A 12,764-nucleotide genomic window follows, 5' to 3' on the forward strand; every position below is an offset into this window, starting at 1 on the left:
CCTTTGTTCAGTCCTCTATTATCTGCTGCCGCCTTCCCCAATCCGGTGCTTTTGAGATGCCTTGAGATGGCTGGGCATGCTGGGAGTTGTAGTTCAACACACCTCGAAGGGAGGCTGAAAAGTGATCCAGATAAAGTAAAGCACAAGTCTAAGGAAAGGATTACTTTATTTTGAAAACAAAATTGCTTTGCTAAGGTACTGAGGAAGTGGATTGTACAAGTTAAGGGAATCTTTGGTTTCAGTGGAATGTGTGAAATATCCCAAACTTTCAAGCTACTCCTGGTAATCTGGATGATTAGCAGCAGATTTTTATCAGGAAAGATTCAGCTTTCCTTGCTAAATTTTGAAGAATGAGGTAAAAAAGCAACTTCCAAAACAACCGTGGAAAGGAAAGGAAAGACCACAATACTAAACACAAAGGTTTTGCGCTAACAAGTTAACAGTTTTACAGAAGACTTAAAACATTTAAAGGTGGATCTGTTATCCTGAGCCCCCATAATGCTAAATGTTAATAATTCACATCTTCATATTGCTGTTCGTGCCGAGTGTTAAGAATTTCCCCATTCCAGGGCTTTCATAAATTCCTCTTCGGTGAAAGAAAGCATCTTAGCTGATTCAATGTGCATCTGAGGAGAGAAAAAGTAATTCATTCTTTGAGGAAGAAGCCAAGTTAGGAATTTTCTCTCTCTGCATATCTCTGACAGATGTTACTGCATCCCCTATTTTAATATCTGTAAAGCCCAACTGCAGGGGAGAAGGAAGCTGAAACTGATACTAATCATTCTGTAGAATGAGATGTTCTCTCAAGACTGTTTTTTGGGTCCATATCCATGCAGAATTATACAGCTGGCCAGCTGGGACCTTGATAATAAAACTGGTTCTCCAGCTTGAGACTAGCACCATCAGTCCACGACTGTGCCAGATTATGGAGTTAGGGTGTAAATGTCTTGGTGTCCGTTGACCGGTTGGGATGGTTTAAAACACAGTAGTTGCAGCTGCCGCTCCAGATCGCCTCAAGAAATGTTTCAGTCTATCTGGTATGACATGATTTTAAACTGTATTTGATTAGAGCAGTACTTAAAACTCCAACTAGTAAAAAAGAGCCAAGGACAGCTAATTGAAAAGAAAACATGTCCCAGTTACATGTTCCTGTTGTGTGGGAAGGCAAGAAGTAGCTGTCTCTGCCGGTATTTCATAATTGTTGTGATTTTTTGCAAAAATAAAATAAAGGATAAAACATGCCACAGCCCTCAATTTAGTTCCATAAAAATTACCAACAGCACAAGATAACTTACCTTTTGTCTCTTTAAAATGTCGATTAATTTTAATTGTTTCTTGAAGCCTGCCATCAGCTCTTCCTTTTGTTTCTCCAGCCTCTTGTTTTCAATTTTCAGCTCTTCAAGCTTTTTATGTTCTTGGTTGACCACATCCTAATAGCAGAGGAAAGACACAAGATGTGTTTGACCCTTATGAAACTGCTATGAGCACAACCCTCTGGGCTGTTCCAAGCAGGACGCAGAATGTGCATTTTAAAAAGAAAAGAAATAATAATAACAACAACAACAACAACGACAACATTTAATTGTATCCCGCCTTTTGCCCAATACTGGGCCTCAAGGCAGTCTTACAAAGTTTAAAACATACATTGTAAAACCTAGGAAAAGAAATGTAAAAAACCCCACACATTTAAAATACACAACAAAATTATAAATCATTAACATAGAAGGAGGGCCAGATTATTCTCCAAAGGCCTGCTGGAACAAACAAGTTTTAGCCTGCTTCCAAAAGCCCATCAGGGAGGGAGCCAGTCTAGCTTTCCCGGGAAGAGAGTTCCAAAGCACTGGAGCAGCCACCGAGAAGGCCCTCTTCCCGTGTTCCCACCAAGCGCGCCTGTGAAGATGGTGGGACTGAAAGAAGGGCTTCTCCAGAAGATCTTAAAGCACGGGCAGGCTCACAAGGGAGAATACGGTCTTTCAAATAACCTGGACCCGAGCCATATAGAGCCAAAAAGGCAGCTCAGTAATATTATCCAGGTGGTAAGCTACTATGTATTATGGTTTTAAGGCTGTTTTTAATCCTTTACTCTGTTTTTATTTTGTTATGCTTTTTATTTTCTGTAAACTGCCTTGTTTGGCTTCAGAATGGCAGTATAGAAACAAAGTAAATAAAAATAGGGTCCCACCCTTAAGGGTGGCCTAAATATCCTTTTAAACAAACAAACTCATTTCCAAGGCAGAGAATGCCAAGGTGTGTGTGATACAACTGTGATGGAGAGAGAAGATACAAGGGTGTATCTTAGGCAAGAGGCTATTCTAAATTTCTGTATCTACGGATGAACTCGTCCGTACCTAGGCCTGTTGACTTTTATTGCTGTCTAAGCTAGCGCAAAGCCTACCTTGTTACTTTGCTTCAGTTTATTCAGCTCCAGCTTGTATCTCTCTGCTTCTTCGAGAGCTCTGTTCAAGCGAACTTCCATCGTACCCTGGCTGGCTGAAGCCTGCTTTTGTGCCCGCTTCAGATTCTCCAGTTCCTATTGCAGCAAGTTAAAAGAGAAGAAGAGGTGGAAGATCCGTAGTTATGCACACTTCACTTCTGGGGATGGGAGTCACTTAATCCCACCCCCACCCCACACAGATTAGCCCAGAGAGAAGCAGAAGCAGCAGCATGGGAGGCTGAGAAAGCAGAAGCTCCCTGGTGGCTTGCCAGGTGACAGAGCACAGGCCAGCAGACTCTTGCAAATGGGAAGGAGGAATATTGCTCCAGCAGGGCAGAGAGAGAATTTGACAAAGCCGTGCTTTCTCTGGGGTGGTTCTCCTTCCGAGCGACATCCATCCTTGTTGACTGTCAGAACATCGGTGAAGATCTCTTAACGCTGCTACTTTTCTTATTGTAGCTTCCTCTCTATGTTTATACTGGTTTGATTTGTGCCATATAGTTTCACAGCTGTTTGTTGTTGGTTTTTCATAATGGCTTTCAGCACGGTAATGTGGGAAATAGGATTCTGCACTGGGGGATGGGGGTGGGCACTGGTTCTTCCAGGTCAATATAAGAAATGCTCTCCTGCTGAGAGGTCTCTTGCCAACACAAGCTGAATGTCCTGCTCTGCATTTGTGGGCTGCTCCACACATATCCCGTTCCCCAACCACCCTACTGCCTATAGGGATGGAAATATGCAAATCTGATTTCTCTGACAATGCTCCAGAAGCCAGTACAAGGGCGGGAAAACATTTGCCCTGCCTAGATCCAGCTTCAGGAGCATAGAGACGGCTCAGGATCTGCACGCAGAAAGCAAGGCTGCCTTTTTGTTAGTTACTTTTCGACCAGATGGGGTTTAAATTAAAGATGGCCGATCCAGTGGCATTTTCTACAGCCTGCTGGTTAAATTCACACAAACATTGTGACTGTTTGCAATGTAGTGATGAAGGCAAGAGACCCAAATGGCCTTGTTACCTTTTCTAGCATAGAGAGCTTTTGCTGCAATCCATCGCTTTTTCTGTTTGCTTCCTCTGACAGCGTTTTGTACTTTTCTGTTTGAGACTGCTGTAAACCGGCCGTGCGCTGCAGCCTTCCACGCTCTTCCTCCACTTCTTTGAGACGGCTGGTTAAGTTCCGGTTCTCATCATCCTGTAAACCAAGAATGAACAAATAGAGCAGTTGAGTGCTTGGAGGTCGTTGGGGGCCCACTTGATTACCACCTTTTCTTGAAGTTTAACTTGAGGCAGCTGAAAAAGCTTGATCAAGCAAAACCTCAATAAGATACCCAGAAAAAGTGGGTGAACTTACAATGTAAGAGTTCTGGAATAAGATATGCAAGGCAAGCAGGAGCTGGGAGCTCAGTGCCAGGTTGAAGTGTTTTTGTTCACATAGGCATTTTTACTGGTTACTTCGTCCTTTTATGTTTTGCTGCCTTTTAAATAGTTTAATAGTTGGATTTAATTTAAGATTAGATGACCATTTTCAGGTCTTTTTTTGTAAACCACTATGATATCTTAGGATGAATGGTAGTTTAAAAATCTTCGTAGCAACAACGGAATTCTTAATGAGGATTCCCTCCGCTCTGAGACCCTAACTGGATCCACAGCCTGGTAGCCAAAGAGACGCTAGACACCCTTGTCAGTCAGACAGAAGGAGAAGCGACAAGCTCCTTATTTTCAACCTGCAGTTCCTTATCTTCTTCTGCCCACCTGCCCTCCTCCCACCCTGTTGTTTCTTCCCTGCTTTGGCTAGCAGCCCAGGATTACGAACCCCACACTACCATTTGGAGGGAATTCGAGGCTTCACAACTCAAGTTCTGTCCAGGTTCTTCCTCACCCTCCATTTTTCTTGGGGAAATGATTGCAAGAACATACAACACTCATGTAACTTGCTAACTCATGAGGGGTTGTAAGCATACTCCCCCCGCTATGCATATAAGATCTCTGGTTGCTAAAAGGAGTGAGAAGTGCCTTCATTCTCCTCTGAAGCAAATCTGGCAGCCTGTGATGATTGTGAGCAAACAGTATATCCCCTAGTACAAGCAAGTCGCTAAATCTTATACCACATCTCTGCTCTTACCTTTTTACCACATTCCTGTCCCATGGCGTCCAGCTCTTCCTGCATAACACGCAGCTTTGCCTTTAGGAATCGGATTTGGGCTTCTGCAAATTTCCAACAATTGCATTTAATGCTATAGATTGAAACTCCATTCTAGACGGACAGAAGAAGAATCTCAAATTGTGCAATTTGTTTTTAACCGCATACTTGGAGAACACTCTGTGGTGGTAGCTATATTCAAAAAACCTTTGAAGACTGGCAATTCCAGAACATGGAGCCAAAGACATGCCATGAAACAAGCATTTCAAGTACTTTCAGGATGGACTTGAAGGTACTAGATCTGAAGGGAACAATGTTATTTCATGCAATGACATAAGCTGTCTCTTTTGAACACCTTAGCAGGAGTTACACATAGGAAAGTCACCCTTGCCTTGGGTGTCACTAGGCAAACATAAAGGAGGTGCTCTGGCAGCATTGTAGAATGCAATCCGCTCCTACATAGGCTTAAGTCTCTGTGCCACGCACTGAAACATACCCTGTTCCTTCACTGCACAGATAATTCTTACTACATTTGAGATAAAAGGGGGAAAGAAACTCATCCAGCTATTGCACTCATGTCCTACATGTGGGTTTCCTACAGGCAGCTAATTGGCCACTATATGAGCAGAATCCTGGACTAGATGGACTCATGGTTTAATCCAGCAGGGCTCTTATGTTCTTCTACAGTAAGGAAAAGACAGTAAAAGAAATGGACCCACCAGCTCCCATTTCGCTTCCTGCAGCAGGGAGAAGGTCATCTTCTAGATCAGGCAAGTTTCCTTCTTTAAGTTGACCTTCAATTTTCCCAATGGTCTTTGCAAGACAGAAGTCTGGGACGGCAACATCAGCAGCACTTGGGACATCGTGCGGTCTTAGTTTTGCACTGAAGACACAAGGGCCAGAGCACAGCATTTTAAAAACAAGCTTCAGCAAAGAACACGGATGGTAAGTGGGTAATCGGTAAACACGCTATCACTATTGTAACTATTTGATAAAGGATGCTTACCTTTACATTAAAAACAATTTCTCAAGCCCCAGCCTTGTAAACAGGACCAAGAATGCCTATGTGATGGAACACTGCTGGTACTACAGGGTGTGTAGATGCTCACTATGGGATGCCTGCCTCTAAGAGGCTTGTCCTTAGACATCCAGGGGAATTCGTCAAATACTTGAAAGGTTGTCACACAAAGGGCCAGGATCTCTTCTTGATCAACCCAGAGTGCAGGACACGGAATAATGGGCTCAAGTTGCAGGAAGCCAGATCCCAGCTGGACATCAGGAAAAACTTCCTCACGGTTAGAGCAGTACGACAATGGAACCAGTTACCTAGGGAGGTTGTGGGCTCTCCCACACTAGAGGCCTTCCAGAGGCAGCTGTGGACAGCCATCTGTCAGGTATGCTTTAGGGTGGATTCCTGCACTGAGCAGGGGTTGGACTCGATGGCCTTATAGGCCCCTTCCAACTCTACTGTTCTATGATTCTAAAGTTTCTGGTTGTCTTATTGTTTGAGGATATTTCAACAGCTCAACTTCTGCTTGTTATTAGCCTCTTTCACACTGCTCAGGATATAACTGCCTTAATTAAACTATGTCCATGTCGTTACTATGAGCAGATGTGGTGAGAAGAACACAGGAGTTGGTGATATAAAGTGCCTAAGATAAGCTGGGTGCTGCTCAACCATAGTTGCAATACCTTGACAGCGATCTTTTCCCCTTCTTTCCAGACTGGAGCCCAGTTTGAGCTGCAGTCACAGAGCTAGATTTCTTCTTATTTGGTTGCTAAAGTAAGTACACAAAACAAACATTGTAACTATCGAAAAAATGCATTTTGGTTTTTAACAGTTTCCCTCCCGTTACTTGGACGCACGCACAAAGGATTTTCGGAAGCAGCCAAGTTTGTACATCAGTGTACTCTTGACTACATGTGAATTCAGCATATGGCTTGGACTGGAGGACCAAGGTTCAGGCATGAAGCTGACTGCATTACTCTCAGCACAACCTGCCTCCCAAGAGAGGATAAAATGGGATTGCCAGGCAAGTGTCATCCTGAGCTCCTTGAAGGAAGTGTAGAATGCAATTGGGATCAGTGTAAATGGTTGGACTATGCCTCATATTGATTCTTGTATTGTTTGCAATTTGTATCATGTCTTCATCGCATCCTTAGGAGGAAGGAGGCAGCTGGACAACCATCTTTCAGGTATGCTTTAGGGTGGATTCCTGCACTGAGTGCGGGGTTGGACTCGATGGCCTTATAGGCCCCTTCCAGCTCAACTATTCTATGATTCTATGAAGGGCAAAATCTTTCCTGGTTTATATGAGAACTGCTGTTGCATAAGAGTTGGGGAGAGAGTCACCATGGCCACAGACTTCTTTTTATGCAGTGCAGGAGGAGGTGGGTCAGAAACCGGCTCTTTCAGCCATTCTCTAGTTTTCTCCCATCTGCAGCATCTACCTACAAGATTGCACATCAACTCTCCATTACTCTCTTCATACAGATGTCAGGATGCACCTGATCTATATGCTGTCCAATCCTATGCATGCTGACATCAGTCTCACTGTAAGGCTACAAACCTCTGTGCATGCACTTTGCCATAAGCTCCACAGAACACAGTGGGACTTTCCTCTGAGTAAACATATTGAGGATGATGCTATTACTATAATGTAAGGTTATAAATTATCACACTAAACATAAGCAACCATGTTTGCGATCAGGAGAGGTCTGTCATAAATGTCTAATCCCAAAGTAAAAAAAAGCGTAGAAAACATGAAGGCCTTTTAGCAGCTTCGTTACAGAGGAAGTCTGTCCTGGGTATAGAGGAATGACATCGAAGATTAGCAGTCTGCATCCTGTCAACCAGCATGTTAATGGCAAAGTCAGGACAGAAGAGAGGGGTCTTCTCCCAATCTCTTGCTTGGTTTGCGGTGTGGGTTTCTCTACTCATTGCTACTGCTATAAGAGATATGTAGCAAGTGTGACCTTCCTGCTTTGGCAAGACAGCAGAAAGAAAATCCCATCTCAGTACCTTATTAAGTGCAAGAGGAAGCGTTGGCATTTCAGGAGAATGTAAATCTCTGGAGAGAAAAAGAAATTTGCTGTGAGTAGCTGATTCTGAAGAATATCATAAATGAACTATGTATTTTTCTTCATTACATTTTGCTTTTAAATTTTTATCCCGATTGTGAAAGGGAAGATCAATGATGCAAAACATATTGTTGTAAACTGCCCAGACAGCTTTGGCTATTGGGGGGGCGGGGTGGGTGGGTACAGAAATGAAATAAATAATAATATCAATCACGTTTAAAATAGCTTTTGACTCCATTAAAAGAGCTTCAACCAATGAGGTGGGTGGCACGAGAACTTGGCGTATCCAGAAATTCTGAAGGTGGCACCATGGAGTACAATCCATGCGGACATGGAAGGAATTAAAGCAACCAGGAAAATTGCCTCGAACCAATCCCGCTATGGGCTATTCAAGCTCTCCCTGCACCTTGCTTGTGTCTCGGCCACTAACAATGAATGGTCATTAATGGGGAAGCTGTGACAATGGGTGTGCTGCTCCACCTACCGCCTGATAAGACTGAAGGTGCTGCTGTCCCATCTGGGGCACAGCGATGCTGTTTTAAGACCAGCTGGTGTTACAAGGGCACAGCGTCTCTTAACAACATGCTGCCCAATGACCCAACCTTTTCCCTGGTTGCTCTTTCTCCAAGTGCCAGCCAGAGAGAAAGACCCCAGAGTTTACTGCTGGAGCAGCCCTGGCCCCAGCTCAACCTGTGAACTATGCTGCCTGGTTCTTCAGCACCTCTACTTCTTTGCCGTTTGCTGGGAAGAATGCTTCAAGTACAGGGCTTCTGTGCAGGAAATGTGACGAGACTGTAAAACACAGCCCAGAATATCAAATTCGTATCTGGTACATGTGAGAAAAATGCAGGAGGACCACTTATTGATACATACTAGGATGTACCGGGGTCTACAGAATAGGGAGGTGCCCAACTCTGGTAACTCTCAAATGATCCAGGGATCAATGAAGCAACAATGGATGCATATAAAGAAACATAGCAGCGAGTTCATGCCAAAGTCTACTGGTCAACCAAGTCAGTCTGGTTAAGGCAAAGTTCCAGAAAACATCAAGCATGCCTGTGAGACAGGATAGAGCATAACCAGTGGCCATGCAACTATCGCCAGTGTTGCCTTGACAGTCTGAAGAAGTTGCAGCAGCTCTCTGTCAGAAGCTGCCAGCTCGTGGTACCTTGTTCCTCCCCAGACCTGGCTGGGAGCAGCCATGGCCGGTCAAACAAGTTGACAGTGCTGGCACTGTAAAGGAAGCAGCAGTGCAGGTTGTGGATATGTTCCTAAAATGGCATTTCTAAACCTCTGAATGAAAGGCTCAGTTGCCTGTTATTGGAAGCTACTGGCTGAGTTTGGTGGGAGAATGCATTTGCAAGAGGTAGTGCTGAGGGAACCAGCAGCAAACTTCCACGGGTTATAATACGCTGGGAAGGAGTGAATTTAGGGAGAGACCAAGTAGAGCAGTGGCAGGAATACCGCCCAAGGCCCCTGGTTGACGACATGCCCTCCTGCATTTAAGCCTCTTAGGCCAGATCAATGGAGTATGGAACACCTTGGAAGAAGAGGGAGGAAGAAACAAGCACACTGGACTGAAACAGGAGAGGAAAGGGGAAGGGGAAAACCAGGCAGCTCGGTACAGAGAATAAGACAAAGACTGTACTTCCAGAATCTTAGTGACTCTTGTCGGTCACAGGCAAGGATCACTGCCTTCAGAAAAGCTGATTTGGCAGAAACAGAGAAGCCCAACACACCTATGCAGAGGTAAGAAGAAAACTGAAAATTAGATTATAATCCGAACAGGGAAGGCAAGAAGGACACAAGTGGAAAGTATTTGTGTATGTTCTCCCAGAGATTCCAAGCACACAAGCAGACACAAGCTCACAAACTAGCATAAACTGGAATATTTATTATGAGACATGTAACAATAGTTGTAGGATGCGTTAGAAGGGTTTTTATTAGCAATGTACTACTTCTATTGTTACACTGTTTTAAAAAATGAGTGCACATGTAGAACAGAAGTGGGCTAATGTACTGTGCTAGCTGATGGAAGACCAACTCAGCCCCAACGTTTCTTCTTGTGCAAAAAGTTCTGATACTCAATTGGTCACCCTACAAGTACTGTCTAGGGGGTTACACTCCACCCCACCCCCACCCCGTATTCTGACTTAATATGCTCACCCAGTGTCTTGAAGACTCTGCCAGGCCTTGGCACCTCAATACGCCTCTGCCTGACTGCAGCCCTCTTCCTACTGACCTAACTACATGGTGCAAATTCAACCAGAATTAAAGAGAGAAGCCCTGGTGTGGAGGAGGAGGAGGACTACTACCAAAATGACCAGGAAAGGCCAGGATGGGAAATCAAATCTATACCAATCAGAAAGTGGAAAACCAGTTGCAACAATTTATAATGCAAACAGGGGAACCTCTTTGTGCAAGCACCAGCTCGTGTGAGATGCTCTTGCTGCAAGCCACGCAAGCAGAGCGGGTCCTTGTGGCATTTGTTTTTACACCTGATTGCTGCAGTCACAGCATGATAGTTCTGGACTGAAGTACACTTGCTCTGTTCCTAGGCAACATCTATCTACTCCCTGGAGCATTTAGAGAGCTCGCCACCTGGAAGATGCTGTAGGCCCGACCTATTTGAATTTCTCTCTCCTGAACCGATATCTAAGGCTTTGGAATTCTGCATATCTCTGAAAACTAAAGCCATGTACACATCGTTATGAGCTACTCTTGCGTTAAAATGGGACAGCATCGACCCTTCACTGTAGGCCTGGAAGCCAGTCTGAATGGCTGCTTGACTGGATGTAAACATGTCAGGTGCATGCCTGAGTAACTCCTTTGTACTCAAGTAATTTTGCTTGCATCCAGCTACATGCCCACCCCGGCCAAACCCTACAAAGGTAGAGTTGAAAAAAGGGCCACAGCAGAGCTGCTAGAGTATAAGCCGCGTACTGTCTGCTCTGGCTTGCCAAAGCACTCTAAGGTCACAGGAAGAAATGTTTCCCACATAACTACCCAAGACAACTTCTTAATGAGACTGAGCCTGGGCCTCTAACATGTGCAGAGTGTCATTTGTCTCCATTATGTTGTCTTGTGACAGTGAATTCTGCAAGTAAACAAAAAGGCTTCATTCATTCTCTGTGTGCACCATCCACAACTTTATAAACCTCTTGCTGTTGTGTAAAGCCTTCAGTAATCATTTAGTAGGAAAAGTATAAAGGGGTTTACCTCTGATGCTTGGCCTCTTCATCAAACAACTCGATCTGTGCAGAGATCGGCCTGGACAACATTTCTTGTTGACCTTTCTTTAAAAGGGGGTGAAAATGAAGTATTACAGCATAATAACGTAAAAACATAAACTGTCCGTCTCATGCAACCTTAAACTAACACCCATCTAAAAATAATCTTAATTATGTAATTTATGATGATTAAGAAGTGAGCAGCTACAGAGAAATAATCCCCCGTCTTGGTAAGTGGGTGTAGGGAGACCAAGTTCTACACCTCAGTCCAGAGACAACTTTTAGTTGAGCAAAGGCCTTGGGGCTGCCAAGGACAACGTGCATTTCCCCCCACAACCCCCTACCATGAATAGGAGTCTTGTCCCTATGCTTTGTGTCACAAAACACTTTTAAAATTCCCCAGAGTTCCTGAAGCTTTCTCTTAACTACTGACATTAATTAAAAAATACCAAGCTCTGGAGTTTTTGGCTCCTTAACTTTAGATCACAACTTTATTTGGAAGAATTTAGAATTTGGAGATGATTTTATTTGACCCTGATTGGGCCCAGCCCCTCAACTTTATTAAGATCCAGGATCACCATGCATAGAAAGCAAGCCTCTGTGGAGTTTTACTCGGCAATAATGTCACAGGGCGCTGAGTTTTTCTGCTACGTAAGAGTGCATGAAGCCAGTCTCTCTGCCGTTGACCTTCTCAACAAGACGACACTGGCCATCCAGGGGATTACTCCCCTGCCCAGCCCAATCATAATGCAAAGCCAAAGTTGGATGACCATTTTGGACAGCAGTCAAATAAAGACAGGGAGGGGTGGAGGGTGTCATGGCTGGTGCTAGCAGCAAGGGTGGGCCAATGAAGCATCAGCAGCAAGAAGGCAGCAGTGCCCTGCAACGCTGATGGAGCTGGAAGACTCGCCAGCATTGGTGTGAGTGAAGGGGGGGGTCCCCATGGGCCAAGGCCAGGCCCCTCCGTCGCACCCCAGAGTATCCTGTGACTGGGGATGTGGACAGGCTTCATGGTGTACTTTAACAACAGTGGGACCAGTCACCTCTGGGGCTGAGACACCAGGCCCTGGAATGAAAGGAGGCCTATCCAGATCAATGTTAAATCATGAATTTTTAAGATGTATTGATTCCTGTTCTAATGTTGTTCCCCGCCTCAATCCAAAGGGAGAGGCGGGTAAGAAATACATTTATTATTATTAATAATAATATTATTATTAATAGGCAAGTTCCCTGCCTGGGGAGGCCTCAGTGGCCTCTGGAGGGAGGCAGGAGGATGCTCTTTTTGAGTGTTCCAATGCGCTTCATTTCTATTCTGCTCACTCACCATGACCTCTTCGGCCTGGCGCACCAGCTCTGCCGTCTTGGCTTCCAACGCGGCGTTCACGCGCCTGAAAGAGATAGTTCACACGAGCGCGTTAGTCTCCCAAGGGGCCGCCAAGCTGGGCGCTCTTCCCGCGGTAAGAGTCGGGGTGGGCAGCGCGATGCCGGCCCGTCCTCTGGCAACCAGTCTGCGCAGGTCCCCGCCCCGAGGAGCAAGCACCCGGAGCCCCACGATGGAAGCGAGGTAAGGGGGCTTACTTGTACTCCTCCTCCTGGGCCAAGAAGGCGGCGGCGACGACGCTGCTGCTGCTGCTGCTGCGGGTGCCGCTCTTCTTCGCCGCGCTTGCGGAGGGCCGGCGGAGGGGCGCCTGCAGCCGGGGAAGGAGAGAGTCTGTCATGGGTGCCCGGGGGGCGGGTTTGGGACCCTTCGTGGACCCCACCACCACCACCACCACCACCAGGAGTGCAGCTTCACCCACCCCCATCGCCCCCGCTTCACCCACCGCGCGGCCCGGAGAGGCGCCGCAGCGCCAGGCCTCGCCTCCGCCGCCTGCCGACATT

The 12,764-nt window shown here is 45.5% G+C and overlaps 2 protein-coding genes across 3 annotated transcripts in view; both read right to left on the bottom strand.

Moving 5' to 3' along the window:
* PIGB (phosphatidylinositol glycan anchor biosynthesis class B) overlaps positions 1-12,764 on the bottom strand; it is a 301,093-nt gene that overhangs the window by 22,458 nt on the left and 265,871 nt on the right. The window lies entirely within an intron of this gene.
* TEX9 (testis expressed 9) lies at positions 184-12,603 on the bottom strand. Of its 2 annotated transcripts, XM_063142837.1 has the most exons (11): positions 12,462-12,603; positions 12,208-12,271; positions 10,873-10,949; positions 7,595-7,643; positions 6,265-6,350; positions 5,292-5,455; positions 4,555-4,637; positions 3,451-3,624; positions 2,396-2,530; positions 1,296-1,430; positions 192-626 (listed from the first exon to the last, which is right to left on the bottom strand). In XM_063142837.1, the coding sequence occupies exons 1-11, from the start codon at positions 12,599-12,601 to the stop codon at positions 549-551; spliced, it is 1,185 nt and encodes a 394-aa protein (XP_062998907.1). In that variant the 5' UTR covers positions 12,602-12,603; the 3' UTR covers positions 192-548. The 2 variants fall into 2 exon arrangements, with proteins under 2 accessions (XP_062998909.1, XP_062998907.1); XM_063142839.1 differs by lacking the exon at positions 1,296-1,430 and having other exon boundaries at positions 184-626.

Source organism: Elgaria multicarinata, chromosome 16, assembly GCF_023053635.1.
Source record: "Elgaria multicarinata webbii isolate HBS135686 ecotype San Diego chromosome 16, rElgMul1.1.pri, whole genome shotgun sequence".
In the NCBI taxonomy this organism is placed as follows: Eukaryota; Metazoa; Chordata; class Lepidosauria; order Squamata; family Anguidae; genus Elgaria; species Elgaria multicarinata.